The sequence below is a fragment of the Pocillopora damicornis genome, chromosome 14, assembly GCF_964200805.1.
Source record: "Pocillopora damicornis chromosome 14, jaPocDami1.2, whole genome shotgun sequence".
Taxonomy (NCBI): domain Eukaryota; kingdom Metazoa; phylum Cnidaria; class Anthozoa; order Scleractinia; family Pocilloporidae; genus Pocillopora; species Pocillopora damicornis.
Window position 1 is genome coordinate 3,587,501 of NC_142683.1, and position 24,908 is coordinate 3,612,408.

The window sequence follows — 24,908 nt, forward strand, 5'->3', positions numbered from 1 at the left end:
TAAGACGCACTCTACTCTGTTGTCACCACTGCTTTAAGTTCAGTGGAAACGACTGACTGAGGAATCGAGATGGCGGTGTTGGAACGTGTTGCTGAACTCTTGCTACGGTCAAGCTTTTTAGATTTAGGTGGGTACTGGTACACTAGGATCATCTATGTATCTCTTATACTTCCTAATGTGGTATCCTTCTCTTATAAATATGAGGGTAAAAGACGATTTGTAGTCGCATTCAAAACTGTGGTTGGCTTGTGTTATTTCTCACCTTTGCCATGAACGCAACTCAAGTGAGTTTCGAGTCTTTGTTTCCACGACAACTTTCGGCCACAAATCGTGCATTTGTAGTACGATCGATTCTTGTCGATTATTTCTACATAGAGTGAGCTCACATCATTATTTGTATCACCAAGATATTCATCGTTTAGAAGCAGAGAACTGGTCAAAGAAGTCAGAGTAAAGTTGTGCTCTTCTCTTAACACTGCAATCGGCAAGTCAGCGGATTCACTTTGCTAGCCAATGACAAGTCCTAAAAGATCCACGTGATCATGCCCGTGATCGGAAACAAAGAAGACTCCATTTGGCGCTCATCTTTGAATGTACTTTTCATCGGTTGATCGCTTTTCTCAACTGTTTTGCTTAATATAACATTTCTAAAGATAGCTTTTATTGTGGTTCAATGGGAAAACGAGAACAGCGTGAGTGTTGTAAAAGAAAAGAAAGTCGTTGGCGCCGTGGAGTTAAAAGAAGGGACAACAGTTGACATACTGACTGGTACAAACAAGGGTCGAGTGGCCATCTGTACGTAAAGCTACGATTTTGAAAGTTTGTGGTGAGTAAAAATTGCGATATTCGTTACGTGATCAAAATCTTATAAAAGAATAGATGTAACGGGTTGAATTAAGCTTACATAGCGCTCGGCGCAACTGAAACTAGAATAATTCTGAGAATCGAATCGGTCACTTGCATGCCGCATGTTCTTAATCTTATGCTTTACAATGAAATAAATTTATCAGTAAGGTTTCAAGATTCCTTTAGTCACGTTTGGGAGCATTCAAGATTCATAATAGGAACTGTTATTAAACAAACTTTCCTTGGTAAAAACAAAATAATGTATTCAGCCCTTTTTTAGTAAAATCTACGGGAGAGATGTACTAACTCCAATATAAAAGTCACTCAATATAACAGAGATTTCTCAATTTGAGAATCCAATGAATGCCCTTTTCCTTAAAGCCATCTTAAAGGCCTGGTCTGAGCTTTAAATATATATATATTTGTATAAATTACTTTATTTCAAATTCAGATGTCATGGAATCCAGATACAAAATGGTCAAGCTTCTTGTAGACAACCTCATTCAAGGCAACTCATTGTGAGCCCAGGGAATAAATGCAAACAGCAGCTAAGTTTGCAGTTTAGGATAACTTCATTCTAATGTATTGTTAGAGTTACAACAAGATTTTAATTAAAAATCAATTTTATTTATCTGTAATCAACCCCTTCACTCCCAAGAGTGCTTGGTTTTCAAATATAATTTAAAATATTGTATTTTATGGAAAAGAATCAACAGATTTTATTCACAATAATTTGTGTCAAACCAAATTTAATGATTGATTAGGACTATTTTATATGAATAGCTGTAATTGAGGATTAATCTGTATGAAGTTTTCAAGAAAAGAAAAATAAATCAAATTCCATCCTAATATTACCACATGTTGCTGTTAATAATTAATCAAAAATATTTTACATGTACATGTAAGCCTTAATTAAGTTTGTAAATAAATTTCATTGAATACTTGAATTTTAGCAGGGTTTTTTTAATTTAAAGTATTTATTTTATATCATTAGCCTCAAATTTTTGCTTAAAATTCCCAGCAATTCTTAAACATTCCTGAAAATTCCCAGAAATTCCTAGGAATTTTTTAGATTTACAGCTTTTTAGGGAAAGTCATTGGTTCTCTGAGTTGAAATTCCTAGGAATTCCTAGGAATTCCAAGTCCTGTTGGCTATAAACTTGGAATTTCTAGGAATTTCTAGGAATTTCTAGGTTTTTAGAACCAGAGTTTATGGTTGGGAATTCCTGGGAATTCCCAGTCCGAATTTACCATGAACATTCACACCTTTATTCCTAGGAATTCCTAGGAAAAAATTCCTAGGAAAATCCTTGGAAATCCAAAATCCATTTCGCAAGGGGTGCAAGCTTATGGCCTCATTAACGAGAGAACACATCCTTCTTTTTTTTTTTAACATGGCTTAAATTCTGAAATTACTCTGAAACACTAGTACCATACAGAAGAGGCAAAATAAGCTGTTTTTATTGTGCTTCGTTTTGTTAAAACATGACCTTTATTTAAGGTTGCTACGTCATGCAATGTCATCTAATCATCATCATCATGTCATCGTCATCTAATGTTCACCACTTCCAATGAAGTTGAGATACTTGTGATCACTCAACATGGGTACATTTTTTTACCATTCCTAAACAAAGTGCATGCTCTGTTAAATAAAGTACAGGCCCACGTACAGGCTCCAGTTGTTTGAAGGTCGGATAACGCTATCCACTAGATAAATCTCTATCCGGCAGATAATGCTATACATTTTGCTATCACTTATCCACTGGATAGCGATTTCTCCGTTGGATAGCATTATCCGTCCTTTAAACTGGGCCCAGATCGGAGTTCCTAGAACTTGATTGTGTTGCTTCTGGCCCATATGTCATGTCTTCACGCATGTATAACCACGCATGTTCCCAGCTGACAATGAAGTACACAGGAAACAGCAGAGAAGAACCAAGAAAATTGTTGCACAACTTCAAGAAAAGGTCATAAATATTTGTTTCACAGAACAATAAAAAGCGATCAGAGATGAAGCCCTTTCACTCCCAAGAGGGAGCCAGAAGGAATTTCTTTTTTCAATATCTATACATTCTCAAGTAGTGATGAAGAGAGAGAAAAAAAAATGTGTTGATCTCATGCCAAATTCCCAGAACTAAATGTAAAAGATTTGTGTGGTGATCAGTGAGGAGAATTGAAGGATCAATCAGGCTTGTAGAGCTCCTTCATCTTGGACATCCTGCATGAGTCTCACAGATAAATTCATCTTCTTCTCTCACACTGAAGTTATTATTTCTCATGCATTTTATACTTCTTATTTTAAGTTTTGTTTTTTAGTATACAAACTGTACCTACAAAATTATTTATCCTTTGAAGTATAATTTGATTACTTCTTGTTCCCTTTGTACCCATGTTGAACACTTTCCAACAATAGAAATTTTCATACACCCAAAGCCATATATCCCCCCATGGAGGTGACGCCAGCGGCATCACAATTTAAGGCTATGCAGTCAAAAATCTCACTCTTTGCCTGCAAATAAAGTTTAAAGCTCTGTACTTGGAAGTGACAAATTCTATCAGAGTTCACTCTTTTGACTCTAAAAACGTGCCTGTATTAAAACAATCTTATTTCTAAGTGAATTCCCATCCTTGGGTAATTTTCTTGTGATGAGAAACAGAGCATTTCTTCTGTTTTAATCTTTTACACCCTAACATCAGTATGTATATTCTCCATACTGTTCTCTATACATTTCTCTAGGTGCTGATGAGAATGTGTTTAACGATCAAGAGTTCCTTTAGTTGATGATCATTTTCTCTATTCTTGTGACCTAAATGGTTTGATTCAGGGATGATATTGTAGGAGAAATTGGATTCTGATCACTCCTAAAGGTCAAGATTAAACACTACTGTTGGAAGAATCAAAAAGAGAACATTTATTTGATGTATGTTTTTTGCTTTGGGTATTTCTCAAAAGCCTAACTCAAGCTTGTTTAAGAGAATTGAAAGAAATGATTTTTAAATTAAATTACAGCTCACCTGCAAAAAATTACACAAAATCATCTGAGTGCAAGAAAACTGTCTTCAAAATGTGCATAAGCTGATTATGTGCTATGCTCTTTAACTGAAACCTTTGTTTGCCCATAAACAGATTGAGTTTTACTTTGGAGACTCTAACCTCCAAAAGGACCGTTTTATGAAACAGGAGATAAACAAACACCCAGAAGGATGAGAGTATTTTGTTTTGAGTTCAAATTAAGAGTCATGTTTTCTTACAATCACAGATAACATCTAATCTCCATCCTCCTAGTTTTCTCCAAAGTTGTTGTGGTTTATTGTGGGAAATGTCAGTGTTGTTATTTGGCACCCTAAGCATTGTCATAACAAGGTAAGGTAAATAGAGAAGTACCGTGATTTCTGGCCGTTTACCCGCGGGTAATCTGTTGCATTAAACGCGCGCCACTGCGGGTAACAGGAAGGTGCGGGTTATGTGACAATTTTAAAATCTACTGGTAGTTGAATTGAAAAAATTCTCACCTACATGCGTTTCCACCTCTCAAATGAATTTTACTGTATTAAGAGTGCCACAAAGCGGTACGAAAACATGATGCCGACTCGAGTTTATTCACGCATAATTAGTTGCGTGACGAACAAATTGTTATCGGCACGCGTGAAAACAAAATCTTGATGGTGACAAAAATAATCCAAAGATATTCGGCGCATTAATAACAAATTTCCATTTAACACTAGCTTGAGCTAAAGAGAATTTTCCCGTTTTAAGGGACTTGTTAGGCCCAATAGAACCGGAGATATATATTTTTTTCAGAAATCGCCGACTGTACTCTAAAATTCAAGTTTTAACAGTTTTTTCACCCAGCTTTCTTTCAACAAATCAACATGGCGCTGAACGATCGCTCGCACAAAATGTGGCCACAAATTCGCATTCTGTCAAGTATGAAACGCTGATATTTGGGCATGGGCCGCTAGTGTTTTTACTGTATAATTTTATCAATGAAGTACATGCTAATATTGACACAGAATGCACGCGTCTGAATATCTTTGACCTTTAAACTCGACTTTGAACTCGACAAAGAAGCTTTCAAGTTTTCGAAAGTTAGATCAGACAACTTTTAAAGGACTGAAATAGCTGAAATAGCATCACCTCAAAGTCACGTTTCCGCCACCAAAAAGTTGAATAACATAACGTGCGGGTTATCCACCAGTGCGGGTAATCTGTTGACATTTTTTTTCGCCGTATGCAATAACCGGCCGGTGCGGGTAATCGGCCGAGCGGGTAAACGGCCGGAAATTACGGTATGTGTTTCGTCTTGTTACGAGTATAGGACAAAGAAAACATTCTGAGTCTCCATGAGGAATTGAACCTCAGACCTTCACATTCTGCACTCTGATGCTCTACCACTGAGGCACAGGGACTCTACGGTGGGTAAGGCTTATTACAGAGGTTATATGTGACAAGCGTCATGCACACTGTTAGGCCTTGCCAACCATAGAGGTGAGCAAGGTAAATACCCTTCTCTAAGAACCTCTCATGATTATTTTCTTTCAACAGAATGAAACAGATTACAGATGATTTAAACCTTGTGGTTAAAGCAATGAAAACATCTCCAATGCTTAATTTTACAAACTGTTTTTAAAAAATATTGCAGGCTTGTGCAGTTAAAAGTATTTTTAACATGATCTGTGGTAGATACAAAATGAATTGAAGTCAAACTAAAGGAAAATATCTATTGAAAAGGCTCTTTATTTCACTGGAAAAAAATCTAGCTGAAATTGAAGCTTTCTCTGTTATTTATTTTTAATGGATTTTAGGTCAGTGGTGATGAATCAATGGTCAGGCAAAAGACTCCTGTTCCTGAACCATGGAATGTAGACAAAGGGACTATTTATGTTGTAAGTAACTGTGGAAAAAATACAAGATCACTAATGATAATTCATTATATTTTCAACTGGTACCAGAAAGGTGCAATTTTACATATATGTGCACAAATATGCCATAACAAAATTAAAAGTTGCCATCAAATTTAAGTCAGTAAAACTATCCCTAGCTCATGATTTAGAACTATTAGATCCTGATTTTAAAATCTCTAAATATATAACTCTTACTAATGGAGTTTAAGGTCTGTACTGTAAGTTATGGCCCAGCAAGATTGAACCCTTTAACTCCCAGAGGTGATAAACCTGTTACTTCTCCCCATAACATCTATTGATTATCCAGCAGACAGGTAATAAGAATACTCAAACATATCAGGTAGAAGTTGTCATCTTGATCTAACACCAAATTCTCAAAACTAAATTGAAAAGAAATTGGAAACAAGTAGAGAGGAGAATTAACACTCGAATCTTGGGAGTGAAAGGGTTAAGGCCTGAGTAGGACATGGGAAGGCCATAAATCCAATTATGAAAATAAAAAGGTCATTATCATACAATACAGACTGGAAAAAATGAGGTTAGAAAAATATTGATTATATCTTTGGGTTCAATCGGGGGGGGGGGATTTCCATCGAAACAAATTTTTTTAATTTAGCAGGCTGTACAGTGAAATATGGCCTGCTAATTTGACCAATTGTAGTGCATGTACTAACTAAGAGATACAATCAGACTGTAAACTCAGAATGAGCTACAAAAAGGTGCTTTTTTTCCAACTGTAAACCAGGAAAATTAAAAAAAAAAAGCTGAGACCTGTTTAGAAAATGAAGTTGTGTCCTGGGCATCATTAATTCTCCTGCTACACCAGGAGAGAACAGGAAGGGCTGTTTTACTGTGTCTTTGTTGGCATGAACTTGTGGAAAAGGTTCCTGGGAACTCCACCTTTTATTATAACCCTTTACACCGTAACATCAGTAAGGATATTCTCCATACTGTTCTCTATACATTTCCAATGTTATTGACAAGGAGAATTTGTCTAACAACCAAGAGCTTCTCTAGTTGGTGATCATTTTAGTTATTCTCATGACCTAAAATATTTTATTCTGGTGATGATATTGTAAGGAGAAATTAGATGCTAGTCACTTTTAAGGGTAAAGGGTTATTGCCCATGAGTGATTTATGGTTTGTAAGAAATGATTATGTTAATAGTTTGAGAAAGATGGTTACATTTTGAGCTTAATGATGGAGAAAAGAAAGATGTTTCTTTGTCCTGTTATGAGTGTGAGACAATGGAAAAAGTCTGACTCCCCATGAGGATTGGAACCTAAGACTTTGGGATCATCAGAGTGCAAAATCTGAAGATCTAAGGTTCGATTCCTTAAGGTGACTTGGAATTTCTTTATCTGTTCCATGCTCACGAGAAGACAAAGAAACATCTTTTTTCCAGTTATAATGCTCTTCATCATTATCTTAATGTAGGAAAGACTTCCTCCATATGCTGATCATGACTGGGTCAAAGAAATTTTCAGCAAGTATGGAAAAGTAGTTTACATCAGGTAGGTGCTGAGATCTTATTAGAAATTCTCATTACTGTCAGCCATACAATTCTTATGATGCTAGTGGGGAGAATTTGACATCTGATCAACTTATGATCCTTAATTGGTATTTTTCTTTATTGTCTTTTGTTGCTTGATGTTGTAATGATTTTCTAAGAAGAAATTCTGTCTTGGTCACTAATAGAAATTTAAAGGATTAACGACAGACAGTTGAGTAGGCCAAACTTTTTTAAAAGCTTGGCTTGGGTCTGGATTGCTTATCAGGTGTAAATTGTTATCTCGATCTATAACCAAATTCTTTTATCTAATTTGCAAGGAAATGTGTAGCAGCTAGAGGGGAAAATTAACTATCACATCAGGAGTCATGATAATTTTGCTATTCGATCAACAATTTCCCCTTACCATAATTGATATTTTTCTTTATTCTTGTCAGTTGTCTGCTTTATACTGTAATAATATTCTGAGTAGAAATTCTGTCTCAGTCACTCATGGAGGGTAATGTGTTAATTTTTTTTTTTTCTGTCAATGATCTTTTAGCATCCCAAGATTCAAACACACTGGAGACATCAAAGGATTTGCCTTTGTAGAATTTGAATCTGCTAAGGTGGCTCAAGAAGCAGTTGAGGTACTTGTTTTTTTTCTCCAATAACTGAACATGATTTATTTCATTCAGTCGCGTTTTCCCGCGCTTTCTGGTAGTATACTCTTGAATACTCATTGTTTCCTTGTCATATTTTTCTTTGGTTCGCAGTGTTCTCCTTTTCAGGCAGTAACCGGTAACATTTACCGCCTGTAGTACCTCTTAATACCGTTTAAAATTGCTTGGAATTCTTGAAAATTCAACAAGTAAAAGGATTGCTTTACCTGTTTGAAAACTTTTTTTGACCTGTCATGCTTAAAATAAGGGAGAACCCTGGGTCTGATTCGCTGTTATGATACTTTTTCTTTCGATGTTAAAAGCGCTTGAAAACAGGTTTCCTGTATTTAAGTCTTAAGATTAGCTAAAACTGGAATTTATGGTCACCTGTTGGGATAAATGGTTTATAGATAAGAAGATTTTAAGGTTGGAATAACATTTTGCAGGTTTTTAACAAAGAAGGAAGAATAAAACAAAGTAGTGAACCAGAAAAGAGTGAAAATGGTGTCAGTGCTGACCAGTCAAATGAACAACACAAGGTGACGAAACCAAAACGAAAACGCTCTCATAGCGAGTCAGAAGTGGACGGACAAAAAACCAGCCGTGAAAGGAAGAGGAAGAGAACTACAAGTGAATCTTCGGTAGATTCTGAGGCCAACGAGCCGCTGATAGATGTGAGGCCGAGTGATGGAGGCAAAAGAAAAGGTAAAGAATGTAAGACGACTGAACAAGATGGCGGTGAAAGAGCAGAAAATGGAGAGAAGGGATGGAGAGACGCGGACGGAAAGGATAAAAAGGGAAAGAAGTTTGTTCGGTGGCAGGAAGATGATGAACAACGGAACAGCGATAAAAAGGAGAGCGGGGAAAAATCTCGTAAAAGATCCCATGATGATTCTACAAGCGGCGAAGAGAGCGTGGAGCAGAAACGACAGAAGATGATTGTCAAGTCGGATATGACCTCGAAAAAGGCTTCTGAGGAGAGTGGCGAAGATGAAACTGTTGAGGGAGACAAGAAACACAAGAAAAGGAAGAGGAAAAAGAAGGAGAAGAAAGAAAATAAATTACCACACTTAAGAGTAATCTCTAAGTAAGTTAGGTTACATTCTGTTCTGTTCATAACATAAATTCTCTTTAGTTTTTTTCGCCTGATTTCATGTGATATATTTGGGAGAGTTGAATGTTGACCACGACATTTTTTATGCTGTTCTAATCAACCTTTTTCCTTTTACAAAGAAAAATCAAGGGAATGATTAATCATTCCGAATTAAGTGAATTCGCGAAGTTTTTTGGGAATAATTTATGAGGATTTAGAACAGAGTTCCATGACATTTGGCATATTTACCTGATTCGAGAAAGTTCGAATGCAAAACTCTCTAATGACTGAAATTGTTAATTTTTTGCTGAATGCTGAGTGGCACTGAGCGGAATTAAGAGTTCATTATTTTTTGTTTGTTCTGAAGGTTAGAAAGGCTCGAGCTGAAAAAGGAGTATAAAACCCTGCCACGCGAAGCCATGAAGAACTTGAAAAAACAACTGCAAGAAAAAATTCCCGTCAACTCCAGTCAAGCTGGAAACAAACCTCTAAAGTCAACACAAAACAGAGCTGATGCGTCATATAAGGAGACCGAAGAAAAGTCCTCACAAGATGGTGGCGCAACTGTAAAGACGCTATCGTACACTCCAGGAGTTTTGTTAAAGTTCCATTGTCAAGGTCGTGGAATGACCAAAAAAGAGTTGAGGGTGAGAGGAAATAAGATTGCCCAGCGGAACGCAGCGGTCAAGTTCTGTGCATGTGCGACATTGTAATGACTAGGTGGCGTGCTTTCAGGCTTCCAGAGCCAAGTTGTTTCACACGAGTTTCAAACAGCCGCATAAGCTAGTAAGTCACGGTGTTCTAAAAGTGTGTTACTTTTTTGATAAAGCTCAAAACACGATGGGGGGTTTTGCTTGAAAGCAGTTGTTTCTTATGCTTCCCATTGAAAGTTTGCGCGAGAAATCAGCGTGCGGCCGGTAAAAGTTTATCTCCTTGCGCATGCCTCTCTCGTTTGACCGCTGTGTTCATCAGACCTGGATGACTTGATACAGTACCTGTGCGCATATCGCAGATGTCGCTGGTTCAAATATAAGCGGGGCACTTTGTTATAAATATTTAGGGCGAAAAATGCATGTTGTTTTTCTTTTTTGTACTCGCTTCTCTTAAACACACAAGGTCATGGATAAATTATGAGCGTTTCCTTTTTCCAATTTGTAATCGTAGGAGAAAATTTCATGGTCTGCTCCCGTGGCGTATTTAGATCTAGAAGAAGGCAGTGTTGAGGTAAGGTAAATCTTTCCTAAATAACCGGGACATGATTATATTTACATGGTTTACACAATTCCCTCTAACATCATCACTTTTTGACATTTCTTTTTTATTTCCTTGGTTTGCTGCTGGGCCGAGCATTCATGCAGTATGTAAGAGGGAAGGCGCAAAATTTCAAATTACGTCATGCCATGTACAATAGCGCGACTGCTCTTCCAGTTAGGTTCTTTAAGTAACCGCTGTTTGGGAGCCCGCGCTCCCTCCCACCCCAGCATATTTCTAGCCGAGAATCTGTTTAATGTAAGATCATTATTGAAACACATTTTTTTTAATTTTCGCAGGGTTATGTTCGTTTTCATACGGCAGAAAATTGTAACTTGGTGCTGAAAAAAATGTCATCTGCAAACGATGAACTACAGCTCAACAAACTGACGGGTAATTTTAATTAGCTTCCTAGAGGTCTGGAGAAATAAAACCTTCAAGTTTCGATGGAAAGTTGGGGAAAATGAAAATTTGAAAGCACCCGCGTGTGTTCTCGCACGCGCGCGTTAGTCCTGCTCTCGCCGCGCGCCTACTATACGTCTCGCGCGTCTCGCGTAGTTCAGACTACGGTATGAAAGGCCTGAAAAGCTTTTTTCGGGAAATTGAACGAAAAAGACTGTTTGCTGGTAGAATGGACGGCTGTAAGGTGATATCAGACGCCACTCGTACATGTTCAATGAACAATTTTGATTAATTATGCGAGAGATACTTTATCTCTATTAGGAAAAGTCAAGGAACTTTGAAACCGAAGTATGTGGTAACAAGATGATTACATAATGACAGATTGAAGAGAAAAAGGGTTTACCTCATATTATAGAATTCTCTCAGTTATTGCAAGCAGACTCTCAAATGTTTCCATCTTGTATTTACGCTTATTAAAGGCAATTCTAGCTTTTTTATTTTACCTTTTATCTTTGAATTTGCAGAGAAGGAAGAAATATCATATTGGGAAAAGATAAATGCTGACCGTATGAGTAGATATAATTCTAAGAGGGAGAAAAAACGAGGGACCGAAAAGGTAAGGATTCTTGATTTAACAGGTTCTATCATGACTAGGGCGTTCGTATTCCTTTCTTTGCCCTCTATATGGGAATTTCAAATTCTAATGCAAGAACTTTATAAATTCAGCAGGGCTGAAAATTAACTCCAGTGCTTGGTGGCCAGTCGGGCAAGTTTCCTTGAATTCTTAGTGGCCCATCCCAAATGAAGTAGCCCTTGATTTCCTCTAGTTTAAAATGAAAAACTTGAATAAACGTCCCATGGCTTTAACGGAGCGTTAACTAAAAGGAAAGAACAAGCTCGTGAAATCACTGTTAAAACGGCTCGGAATTTCCACTTCAGAACTAAAAAATTCGCTAAAATTGGATGATCTTAGAGTCCAGGATAAAAAACAAAGAGAAACGTAGTCCAATTAAATTACATGTTGAGTTTTATTTTAACTTTGTACTTCGCATAATCTACATTGCAACTTTTCGAAATTCTGTAGCATAGTTGCACATCGGGCGTTCAAAACTTAACTTTTGGTGGCCCTGGTCAGTTTAACTCGCCACTGGCGACCGTGCGACCGCCAATTTTTTGCCCCGAATTTAGTGCAAGTACTTAAAGGCGCTAAGAAAAACATGCTACTTGAAGCTTCATTTTCTTTCTGTAGAGCAGCCTCTCGCAGAGGAAGATTATGCCAATGTAAAGATCATAAGATCATTAGAGGTTAAGAGTTAATTATGAGATTCAATCGCTCCGACGAAGGGCTAACGCTCGAAACGTCAGCTTTTTCACTCTTTACGGTGGCCAATTTACGTTTTCAACTCAGTTGTTAACACTAAATTACCAGCTATACTCTCCCACCGACGCAGCACCACAGTTTCTTTAGAAACTTACCTCCTTTATTCATTATATATTGTTTGGCCAACCTTCTTTGCGCGACTAACTTGAAAACAGAAATCAAACATAATGAACTTTTTTGAGGTGTTGAACGGGTTCTTTCATTTTGCCTTTCAAAAAAAGTTTATGTCAAATATCCCAGCTACATGTAGCTTTCCGATGACCTTGGTAGGTCTTGTTTCGTGGAAACCAAAGCCATTTTGCCCTGAGCTGCAGGAAGAACATCATCCTGTGCGCTTTTTAAATCTTCTATCGTAGCATTGTTTTCTGAAATTGCTGCTTTGCGTGAAGTGGAAACTTCATGCATCGTTTGGTCGTAGACACGTGGACTTTTTTAACCCTTTAAAACCCATAAGTGACCAAGACAGAATTTCTCCTTACAATATCAATACAATATCAAACAGACAAGTGATGGGAATAAAGACAAATATTAATTATGGGATCATTAGTTGATCCAATACCTAATTCTTTAAACCAACGTAATAAGAATTGTATGACAGACAGTAGGGAGAATTACCAATGAGATCTGGAGAGTGTTAAGGTTAATGACTCAGATGTAGAGGTTGAAGTTTTTAAGATTGTTTCTATAAAAATAGCGTGACTCTGAGACTCGTCACTTTTGCTTGCCGCTCGGTTAAAAAATAGGTAGCAAGAGAATTTGAAACGTAGACTGAACTGATATAAGTTAATCGTTTTTTTTGGTGTTATAAACTCGTGAATTTTCGTAATTTACGCAGTTGTTTAGACAGGATTCATTTTTAGTTGCCAGTGTTTCTGTCGTTTATTTGGTGGATTAATCTCGTTTGGTCTCGCCTCTTGGTCAGTGCTGAAACCCAAACAGGATTGCAAAACTGTGTAGTAACGACAAATTCAACGAAGCGTGCTTTTGATTTGGCGGTAATTGTTGGATCACATAGGCGGCAGCGCTCTGAGTTGGAATACAAAGCCAGCCGATCAAAACTAACCGCTGTGAGAAGCTCATTTAATTCCAAGTGACGTCAAGTCAAGTCAAAGATACATTGCTAGCACTCTGCTGATGAACAGCATCGACATGAAACAGGGCAACCAGAATTTATTCTCACCAATGTCAAACGTAGCAGAGTCGTAACGTAATGAAAAGAGTCAGTCCAGACCCATTCCGTTCACCAGATATATTTTCTACTAACACACAGACATAATGTTTTTCTAGAAAACCCTCTGACTGACTGGGGTCACTTGTCATTGTGTCATTTAGCTTTATTTACAGGCTAAGTACACGAACATAACATAACATGTGTTATGACGAAATCTTGTGTACCTCTAGGAAAGGAACGATTCGAAGAAACATTAGTCAGGATGCTACTAGATACATTTCGCTAGAATGAGCGCAGCTCACTACAATAATAGTATCTTAACTTTCTCTTTGTCAGTCGAGCGCTAAGTTAATGCGGTTGCCGGAGGGACCCCGACAAACCCACGCATTCTTTCCTAATGGTTATAAAATAAAAAAACAATGCTGTTTTGTGATGCGTTACATTGTAACTGTGCATACGATAGCTGTGTTGATTGATTATCAGAACCAACTAAACTATGCAAATTTCAAAGGGAAATTAAGCATACTCAAGTTTCCTCTACAAATTTAGAGAAGGATTGAAGTTTTAGAACATGTTTTTAATTTCGTATTTACCGATGGTCCCTTGAAGGCTTTTGCTGATTATTCTGTGGCTTTCGAAAAATGCGTAACCACTGTTATCAATGATGTAGCTGACTTTTCTTTTCTGTTATGTGTGGTGTTCTTCAGTGGTATTGGAGCAGTGGTATCTGAAGTTTATCTTCATCTACGAACATGTTGGCAGCGAGGTCCCAGTCTTGTGATTACAATTTCAACATCGTGAAACTTCTTCTCGCTCGCAATTCTACGCTCTGTTACTTACTGTGGGGAGTACAACGAGATAATTTCTATGAATAACTAGAATGGAATTGCTGAAAGATTTGGCGGTAAAGAAAGCTTTGAGCATACTCAGCTTTATGATATTTTTTATTTGGATCATGGCCTGCGTTATTCTATCTGGAATTTTCATTTACATCGAAAACAGCGACTCGAAGTCTGACATCAGCTGTGATGGAGAATTCAACGACAAGGATGAGAAGGAGCTCATCCGTGAGAAGTGTTTTGATAAATACGAGAAAGAATACAACAAATTGCCCTTGTATGGCTTCGTCTTTATTAATTGCTTCATTCTCTCAATGGTCCCTATTATTTACTCGCTTTGCCTCAAATCGAGGGTTGGCGAGCTGGAAACCCCTAACCAAACTGTCGAGGTCGAGGAACAGCCCCAGCAAAGTAGAGTTCTTTTTACCGCGTACTGTCGTCAACTAGCCGCCACAATTGTTCTGGCGACTGTTTTTATCATCGTATTGCAGACTTTTTATGAGAGTATCGATTTTCCTTCGAATTTTGAATGTGATCCTTTTAAACAAGGTTCCAATTCCTCGGCGTTTTCAACTACAATCGGCTCACAGGCAAAAACTGATATTTACCCGTGTCGCAATAGACGAGCAACTAAGAAATTACGTGGAAGTGTTGCCTTGACTGTTTTCAATGGAATCTTGGCCTTTTTCGCAGTTATTGAACTTGTCTGGATCTTTTCACGGGCAAGGAACGGTACGCAGTTCATGGATGACCCTCAATTTTATGCTGATCATTTGAGATCCAACCGAGAGCAAGAGCAGCGGCCACAACAGATTGAAGAGGCAGTACTTCTTCCTCGGCTCGACTTCAGTCGTCTTCCTGAGTCCGCTCTTCGATCCCCGCGAGACTCCGGTCAGGTTGGCGCTGGATCATTTCCTGAACAACACCCGGTAATTGAGTCTATACCTCTCACGCAATCAGAAAGAACGCCTGAACAACAACCGGAACTACAAGCGAAATTGAAACGTTTGAAGGACTGTATAGAAATACGCACGGAGCGACTTGAAGATCTGAATCAACCTATTCGACCTCGACCAGGAGAAGGCTCAAAACCTAAAGATCTAGAGCTCGATCAAATTTTTGTTAAGTTGGCAATCCATGATGGTATAGCGAACTATGACTTTCCTGAAGATAGACGGGAACAACTCAAAGTATTCCCGAAACCGAAATCGAATCAGTCTGAATATGTACCTTGGCAAGATATCATTGATGGTAATGACAAACATATTCTTCTTGTTGGACGTCCAGGCATTGGTAAAACAATCTTATCCACTAAGCTGCTTCGAGGGTCTGCATTCAATAAGTTCAAGTCCCAGAATTTTGATGTTGCATTCCTTGTGAAATTTAGGCACTATAACTCTAGAGGAGAGGACCTTGATCTTCGTAAATTGCTGTCTTGCTCAGAAACAGTAAGCCAAGATCTGGATGATGAGGTCTGGAACTACATTATCACTAACCCAACCAAAGTTCTGTTAATTTTTGATGGAATTGACGAGTTTAATGCCAGGTCAGCGATCTCCAATGATGACTCGCGTTTCAATGACTCAGAGGAAGAGAAAATGCCTCTCCATTGTCTCTACAAAAAAATAGCCTCTGGAAAACTTCTTAAGGGTGCCACTGTTATTACCACATCGCGACCAACTGCTTCCTCATGTGTTAGACAGCTGAGATTTGACAAAGTATTGGAAATTCTTGGCTTTACATCTGAAGAAATTGAAGACTATGTGACGAGGTTTACCAAAGAAGACCAGAATCCCGAAACCGAAAAGAAAGCAATATGGCAACACATCAGCACCAACGTCATTCTCTTTACTTTGTGCTATGTTCCGGTGAACTGTTTTATCATTTGTTCCTGCTTGTCATGGTGGCGTTCCCGTAGCAAAAGTTTACCTACAAAGCTTACTAAGATATACAGTACAGCTCTTAAGATTTTCTACTTCAGACATAGTGATAAATATCGCATGAGTGAAGAAGCCCGTGATCAGCTTTTTTTAAAACCATTTCACGAGTTACCCACTGAATGTAAAGAGGAATTTCAAAGACTAGGAAAAATTGCTTTTGATGGAATTAAAGAAGGGAGACTACTTTTTACTTCAGAAGAAGTAAAAGGACTAGAGGACTGTGGATTGCTCCATCGTTTACCTGACCTGCCTAGCCAGGAGGGACTTGATGAGGACAAAGCTCAATACTGCTTCATTCACCTTACATTTCAGGAATTCCTTGCTGCTAGGCATGTGGTTGATACCATGACAGAAGCCCAAGCATTGGAACAATTTATCACTGATCACATCAATGAAGGGTCATGGCAATTAGTGGTACAATTTGTGGCTGGATTATTAGTTGACATTGATGAAGTTAAACAACTGCAATTTAGCGAAATTTTAATGAAGCTTCTTCCCATGTCAACTTCTGAAGTAGGAGGTCAACTGGGACGGGAATATGCAGAGTGCATGATGACTGAAAAACCAACTGCATTAATTCGTTGGCCGCATGGTAAAAGTGAAACAAATTTAGCTGTGACCATATGTAAATGTTTATACGAGCTAGACATAAAGCAGGAATCTTCCATAACAAGTAAAATGGAAGAAATTTCTTTTGATGAGGTGTGGTTTAGTGAATGCAAACTATCACCTGCTGACTGTACAGCAATTTTACATTTGCTTAAAAATCATGATAAAAAATTCAAGCTGTTTTTGCGATCTAACTTCATGGGTGATTTAGGTTGCATGGAAATTAAAAAATGGATTGTTAAAAGTAATTGCATGGAGTTGGACTTGACTCGCAACAATATGGGAGAAAAAGGAGTAGAATACTTATGTGATACACTGAAACTTGAAAATTGTAATCTCACTGCGCTAGTCCTGGATGGTAATCAAATCGGAGACAAAGCAGCAGAACTCCTGAGTACTGCAATTAAAGATGGAAATTGTAAACTAACTAGGCTCAACCTGAAGAGAACCAAAATTAGAGTGAAAGGAGTAGAACACCTGAAAGATGCACTAAAATGTGTAAATAATAATCTCACCGAGTTATACCTGGCTTATAATGACATAGGAGACGAAGGAGCAAAATACTTAAGTGATTCACTGAAGTGTGAAAATTGTAAACTCACTTTGCTAAACCTAAGACAGACTTATTTAGGAGACAAAGGAGCAGAACTCCTGAGAGATTCACTGAAAGATGCACAATGTGAACTCTCTGTGTTAGACCTGGCTCAAAACAAGATAGGGGACATTGGAGCTAAACACCTGAGTAATGCAATTAAAGATGGAAATTGTAAACTAACTCAGCTGCACCTGAGCCAAAACAACATAGGAGAAAAAGGAGTAGAATACCTGAGTAATGCACTGAAATGTGAAAATTGTAAACTCACTGTGCTAAGCCTGACACATAGTAATGTTGGAGACAAAGGAGCAAAACACCTGAGTAATGCACTGAAATGTGAAAATTGTAAACTCACTGTGCTAAGCCTGTCATGGAGTAGAGTTGGAGACCAAGGAGCAGAATACCTGAGTGTTGCACTGAAAGATGGAAATTGTAAACTTACTGTGCTAGACCTGGAATTTAATGCTATAGGAGACCAAGGAGCTAAACACCTTAGTGATGCACTAAAAGATAGGAATCGTAAACTCCCTAGGCTGAGGCTGAGACTGGGAGGTAACCATGAAGGGGAAAAAGTAGCAGAACAACTGGGTGATGCAGTTATATACCATGGTCCTGATATTTTTTTTGTTATATAAGCATTTAGCCTCCCTTTATCTCTGTAGCAGCGGCAACATCTTCACTATTTATAATTGTAGGAAATAAAAGAGGAAGATGTTGGAAACTTTACACTTTGTTTCTTGTAACAAGAAGGAAAAGATATCTGATGGGTTTCTGTACATAGGATACACAATTTGATCAAATTCAATTACAATACAGCATAATTGGGTGAAAATATTACATTGTGTAGCAGCAAAGCTGCTGAAATTATAATGAATTGTGGTCAATGCACCCAGAACCAACAAAACCTGAACAGACTATACCTTTTTGGATTAAAAAAAAAAGCCACGGAATACACAGCTGCTTTGAAATAATTCAATGTTTATGCCTTAAGTACAGTTTGCTTTTTACTGACTTGTCAAGTATCAAAAAACACAGTTTGTGTTATGAAGACAGATTATTAAGAAAATGCCATGAAGGGAAATGAATACTTGTTCACCATATTGGGATGTACAAGTTACTGACAGTAAATTCCCAATAAATGTATGATACCCATCCGGAGAGTTTTTGGTTCTCAATAGTGAGGATTCGAGGCATTAGAAATGACTTGGAGGAGCTCAACAACATTAGAGCATGTCACAAATTTGGGCATGTATCCACAGCAACAGTGTATATTGATTGTGTTAATAGTGATGATATCCTTTACCATTTAAAACTCTATGGAGCAAAAATAATTTGGTAGCTATTGATGATGAATGGCAAGAAGACATATTGACATGGTTGCAGCTTAAGCCACATAAAATGTGTGTTTGCGATTAAATAACAACAACTTACAGTTAAATTTTGACAAATGTGCAACAATAAAGCTATTGTGAGCATAGGAAATTTTGTGTCCTTGTTGAAGGACGATCTGTAATGCAAGTTTTATGCTTCACCTTTCCACTTTCATCTTGAGCTGGGTAAAAGACTGCGAGTGACTGTATCAAGTGGCTGTAGATCCTCATTAAATTCCAGAGTGTACTGGGTGTTTGGTCATGGGTTGGTCTCCTGTCGGACCTGGGGTCTATTGCAAAAATCTCTCTCTGTAATGGCTGTTCATGGAAGTTGACTTAAAACTTACAATTTGGTGGATATGCTTTTACAAGAGAGGAGGACAAAAAATTGGCATAAGTAACTTGGCGGATATGAAATTTGAAAAAAACTGGATGCATATTTGCATTCATTCAGGCTTTCTGTTGGAAAGAAACTTTGTTTTGAATGCCTGCAGTTACCTAATTTTTTTATGCAATTGTTTTATCCTGTAACTGTTTGTCTTGTTATGCCAGAGATGCAGGTTTCTCACATATGTATACAGAGAGCAGAAAACAGCATTTGTTATGTAGTGTGTAGAACCTTTTCTGGGATGGGGTGGGGGGAGGTAGTGCCATATATTATTGGCTGTTATTTCAATACTTATTACTAAGGATTATTTCCTTTTTTTTTTCTTAGTTTTGACTTGATTAAATTTTGTTTTGTGGGTTGAGGGGTTGTAGCAGGGTGAGTCATTTGCCAAATAGGCTGCCTTCTTATGTTTTCATTTTCTTGGTTAACAAAAGATTCTAGGCTGAGATGGCTTTTAATTATAAACAGTCCCAACTGCTAGGGTGATGACATTGAACCCATGCAAGAAAACCAATTGCTTATTTTTAGTATCACCAAAAGAAAACAAAAAGTCACCACCATAGCTTGTTAGCAGATGAACTTTTAATTTAATGGGGTTGTTAGAATGGTTCTCATGAACCTATGAAATATACTTTGGCATATTTTGTATTATTACCCTCCAATTTGTTTGTAATACATTTTGGTTTATTGGTTAGAATAATTTTATTAAACCTGGTGAGTACTAATTAACTGTTCGTGTTTAGGTTGATTTTCATTTTCCGTGAAACAGTTTGCTATATGAGCTGATCACTCTTGCAAGAACACATCAGTTTGTGACAAGAAAACAATGTTAAATATCAGCTGGCACGATATTTTATCTTTCTTATACTTTGACGAATTCTTTTACGACAGTTAAACTAAAATGTCGTTTTATTTAATAGTTTTTTTGCATTTACATGACAGAACTATGTAGGTGACATGGGTATACATGAAAGAATACGTGCATAGACAAATTCTCTAACCTTTCTTCTTTTGTTCCTTAAACTTTTCAAACTTCGTATTGGTATTCTGCTTGGTTCACGATCACGTCTACAAACACGATGCGATTTGCGTTTTTGCTTCTCTCGATTAACATTAGATAGCTCAGTTGATATAGCATGTTTCTAGATGAAAGGTTCACTCATAAATGTTCGCCTATAAAGAGATCTCTCATAAAGGTCATGAAATCTTTTAGTGTGGGTCTACCGCGAACGCTGTGTGCATATTTTTTATGCGTTTTGAGCGTATTACACACGGTATCTGTGCTGGTTCTGCACTGCAAACACTTCTCCTCTTCCGCCATTACACCATGCCATGTGCTCGCCAGTCAAAATGTTGTGCATGCGTAAGAATCAACACGTAGCGCATGCGTGTTAAGTACTTGACTGCTGAAATTTCAACTCGGGCGTCCGAGTAAAAACAGAAAGTAAAACATCATCAGTCCAGAGACCCTCTGGGCTGGGAAATGATTGACATTAACGCAAACAGCATTATCCGCTACCAGCGGGCTGCCGTTGGTGTGAATATGTGATGATCGTGCAGACTAATCAACTTTCGTCGCCCCTCCCCCCACCGTCCACTCTAGCCCTTAATCAAACATGGCCGGTCGGATAAATGATCGCGATCTTATGAGACGCTTGCACAGAAGGCTAACTGTTGTCAACCATATTTTTATTCCATTTTTAGGTTTCAAAAAAGGCAGAAGCACTACAAGTCCAGCGACAAAGTCATATACGTTTTAAAGACAGCGATGGTGAAGAGGAAACCTAAGATCAGAAGTGAAAAGAGCCCCACATGTATCCGAGACAAACATTTTCTCTCGTGGGCTTCGTACTTGGACTTAAAGGCCGGTGCACTTCAAATGCGACAACTTTTAAGAGCCGTGGCCATTAAATACTATTTGATTATACTAAAACACAAGGAGGGTACGGGCCGCTTTTTCCAGTACAGTGACCTATGTTGCCATACCAAATAGAGGTATTGACAGGCTCCTAGCTCGTTCTGGTCATTAAGTTTGGAAATGAGGCTACAAACTCGCGCAGTGCTAAAAAAGGAAGGTTCTTGATCTCGACGCAACCTTCAAAGTTGGAATAAGTGGCTAGAATAGGAAGCTTTATAAACTCTATACTATTCTTCATTCTCCCTCCCCCCCCCCCGTTCGCGACGATTGATCCTCCTCGGCCCCGTTCCCCCTAAAATCACCCTCAAAATCTCCCTCACCCCTCCCCCCTCCTGATAAATAATGCCTTTCCCCTCCCATGAGTGACTAAGAGAGAATTTCTCCTCACAATAGAAATACAATAGCAAGCAGAGAAGTGATGAGAATACGGTCAAGTTAGGGGATTATCAGTTGATCCGATACTAAATTCTCCAAATTGACATAAGAATTGTATGGCAGAAAAGTAAGGAGAATTATCAGTGAGATCTTGGGAGTTAAAGGGTTAACGAAAGCTAAGAATTAGACTTAACATGTGAGCTTGTCGATTAATCTCCCACTTTATTCTAGTACAAACTAACATTATGTCAAGATGGTCAACAAAAAAAATTTGTTGTCTCGTGTTCAGCCACTGTTGGTTTAGTCTAAGATTCCTCGGCCAAAGGAAATCGTGATTTATGGTGTGTACAACAGCATGGATGAATCGTTAATTTTGTATTTATCAGTAAAGTTTTTCGCTTTGTTGCCCAGTTTCTTTGTGTGCTTCTTTTTTCTTATAAACCTTTCCTCTTGCTCAAACAATCCCTCTTTGTCCCACTCGTCACAAAACCGCGAACTCTTTAATCGATTCCAGAGATCCCTCTTTATGCAAACGAGAACTACGAGGACTTAAAACAAATGGGAAAATATGTGAATGTGAGCAGTTTTAACATAAGAATTCAGCTTCTTTCACAAAGGACAAATCACTGTAACTGGTTTGGTTTAGGGTGAATTCGCCCCATTGCAAGTTCGCCCCTACCTCCTTTCCGACTTTCGCCCTGTAAGGTAAAATAAGTTCGCCCCAAATCCTTCAAATCGTTTACTTTCCTCAGAACGTATTCATTTCCTGCGGAAATCATGACGCTTTTACAACCAACATGTGAATGTCACAACAAGATCATAACAAAGCTCGAACAACATGCAAATTCTGGATCAATATCAGTATCTGGGCAACTGCCCACCTACCCTTCCCCCAACCCAACATTAACCTTAACTTGTTGTCAATTGACTGTTGTTGAGTTAGGGGAGGGGTAGGTGGGCAGTTGCTCAGATACTGATATTGTTCCCAAATTCTTAGCTGTGTTAATCCTTTAACCCCTAGGAGCGACTGGCATCTAATTTCTCTTTACCAGATCACCCCTGAATAAAACATTAAGGTCATGAGAATAAAGGAAACGATCACCAATTAAAGAAGCTGTTGATTGTGAAACAAATTCTCCTCTTCAGAACCTTAAGAAATGTATAGAGAAAGTATGGAGAGTATGCATATTGATGTCAGGGTGTAAATGGTTAAAACGCACGACTAATGGCAAAGCTGCTATATATATTACTCGTCTTTGTTTTGTTTTAGTCATATTTTGTGTGATTTAAGAACCTGAACTAAGTCTACTTTTAGAGTGAACATAAGCAGAGTCAAACCTTGAGCTCATGGCGACTAAAGAAATATTATAAAAAAAAGAGTTAAAAAGATGGGGTGGATTCGTTTTACGTTAGGGTGGCAAACTTGCAATGGGACGATTTTGATTTTGATAGTTACCGCTGGTTTTTCAGGTCTGTATTAGATGAAAGAAAAGGCCATGTGGATAGCCAGACCATAATAAGGAAGGTCTTGGTATTCTGAAACCATACCTTATACTCACCCCCTCCCCCCTATGATGATACTGATAATGAAATTAGTGACCTAAGCGTTTGCAAATTTCGTAAGTTTAAGAAAACTTACTTCAAGAGCTGAAAATTGATGGAAATGACCGAAATTATACAAATTAGCAGCATTGGTCTATTATGATCACAACTGCTCTTTATTATGGATAACTTTTTCTATTTTGCCTGTAGGTTACCATAAGCAAGTTCATGTTGACAGTCCGGGCCATAAACAGTTTTTTCTATACCATGACGTCATGAAAAATGGCGTTACAGTCCAATTTTTAAAACCTTAGAAAACTTAAAGTCCCGCATTTTTGGTTGAAATTCCTAATACAGTTTTCTTGAATTTTTAGTATCAGCACAATATGTCCCCTTAATCCCTGTTGGGGCCACGATTATTGGTTGGTTGGTTTTGTAGTAAAAAGAGCCTGTCAGAGTAACGATGCATGAGTGGGAAGCGACAGAAAAGAGATAAGAGTCGCGGAACCATAAAGGGAGGGGTGGGTGGGGAAGCTTCAGCGGATGCGGAGGGAGTTGAAGAAAACAGAGAAAGGAATTTCGGGACTATACAGGGAGTGGTGGGTAGGGAAGCTTTGAAGGATGAGATAGAAGTTGAACGTCTCATTAGTAGGACTTTTCACTGCAGCTTCATAAAAAAAAAAGAAAAACAAGAAGAAAAACTTACCAGAAATCAATACTAGCGAGGTACAACCGCTTATAATAGCTAACAGTGGGGTGTCCGTTTTCTCACAAGTCTTCCAGTTCCAATCGTCGCAGTTTTTTGTTTCATTTTTCTCGTTTTTGACTCCATAAACTTTACACAGTAGTTGTGTCTCGCACCAAAAGCATGAAGGATCTTGTACGCATCTGTTACAGTTTTCTGCGACGCTGCAAACCAATGTAGAGTTCGTTGTTTGACTGCAAAGAAGCCTTGATCCCAGGTAAAAAGCTGCCGAGATAGCAAATAAAGTTTTTTGCAGGAGATTCATGGTTGGCAGACAAAAGTAAAGCTCCTTTCATTAGGAAATGTATTTTAAGCGATTTTAATTCGGGTGCAACGCATTGAATACGGTTAATTCGTCAACCTCTGAGTTTAAATCTGCGCGTGCAAGCTTAGAGTCTTATCAACGAGACAAGACATTCTTTTTTCTTATCGACGTAGCTTTAATTAATTTTGAAATCGCTCTGAAACACTAGTACCACACAGAGGAGGAAAAATAAGCCGTTTTTATTGTATTTATTTCTTAAAACTCGAGTTTTATACAGGGTTGCTAGGTTACCAACTTCTTAAGTTGTTATGCAATGTCATCTAATGTTCACGGCTTCCAATGAGGTTGGGATACCTGTGATTGCACAACGTGAGCATAATTTTTTTACCATTCCTAAACAAAGCGCATGCTCTGTTAAAAAAAGTACAGATCTTGCGAGTAAGGATGTAGTGCCCGGGGTGTTATCTCGGAAACTCGGTTGCATTGCATCAGGCCTATGTCATGTCTCCACGCATGTATAACCACGCGCATTTCCGTTATATATTGCTGACGTGGTTAATATAAACTTCCCTACATGGCAACTTCTGCCAGGAAATTCTTGTCAAAAGCTACTTATCTAATTGGCGATAAAGATCTATTAAAAATTTCAAGCTGGCTTTCTTCCACTTGATGCAAAATATTTATTTCCTTTTTAAGCGAGAGTACATCGTGTCGCAGGACCTTGCAGAAAACCTACACTTGAAAGGTAAGATATATTGGTGTAGTATTAAATCTAGATATTTTTCAGATCGTGATTCGCAATTCTTGCCAATCCTTTCCATCTTAACTCACCCTTTCTCTTTTGAGGTTAATCTTTTGTCTTTGATATTTGTCCACGCAGACAAATAATTATACAAGATTTTATCCTGATAAAGTGTGATACATACTTCAATCAACTCGTAAAACTAACAACATATGCTGGCAATCAAACTTCATCTTAGCTCTTCCTTGCCCCTTTCAGTTTGTTCTTTCGTCTTTGATATTTGTCCAGGCTAGCAAGTGATTATTTTGAGATATCACTCTTTTCAAAGCGCGCTACTGTCCTCCATTAAGTAATAGAACTAACAAAATATGCTGACAAGA

General features: G+C 38.1%; 3 protein-coding genes across 3 annotated transcripts; 2 read left to right on the forward strand and 1 right to left on the reverse strand.

Annotated features, from left to right (window-relative positions):
• The first annotated feature begins 4,097 nt into the window (after positions 1-4,097).
• LOC149034035 (la-related protein 7-like) lies at positions 4,098-21,645 on the forward strand. Its single transcript, XM_089193352.1, has 10 exons — positions 4,098-4,210; positions 5,653-5,733; positions 7,189-7,265; positions 7,803-7,890; positions 8,349-8,989; positions 9,363-9,642; positions 10,160-10,219; positions 10,546-10,639; positions 11,173-11,264; positions 20,646-21,645. Exons 2-10 carry the CDS (start codon positions 5,671-5,673, stop codon positions 20,727-20,729), a joined length of 1,479 nt encoding a protein of 492 aa, XP_089049478.1. The 5' UTR covers positions 4,098-4,210; positions 5,653-5,670; the 3' UTR covers positions 20,730-21,645.
• Positions 13,431-17,909, forward strand: LOC149034036 (uncharacterized). Its single transcript, XM_089193342.1, has one exon. It carries the CDS (start codon positions 14,081-14,083, stop codon positions 17,816-17,818), a length of 3,738 nt encoding a protein of 1,245 aa, XP_089049468.1. The 5' UTR covers positions 13,431-14,080; the 3' UTR covers positions 17,819-17,909.
• LOC149034037 (uncharacterized) lies at positions 21,433-23,890 on the reverse strand. Its single transcript, XM_089193355.1, has 2 exons — positions 23,483-23,890; positions 21,433-21,782 (listed from the first exon to the last, which is right to left on the reverse strand). The coding sequence occupies exons 1-2, from the start codon at positions 23,784-23,786 to the stop codon at positions 21,571-21,573; spliced, it is 516 nt and encodes a 171-aa protein (XP_089049481.1). The 5' UTR covers positions 23,787-23,890; the 3' UTR covers positions 21,433-21,570.
• Positions 23,891-24,908: the final 1,018 nt, after the last annotated feature.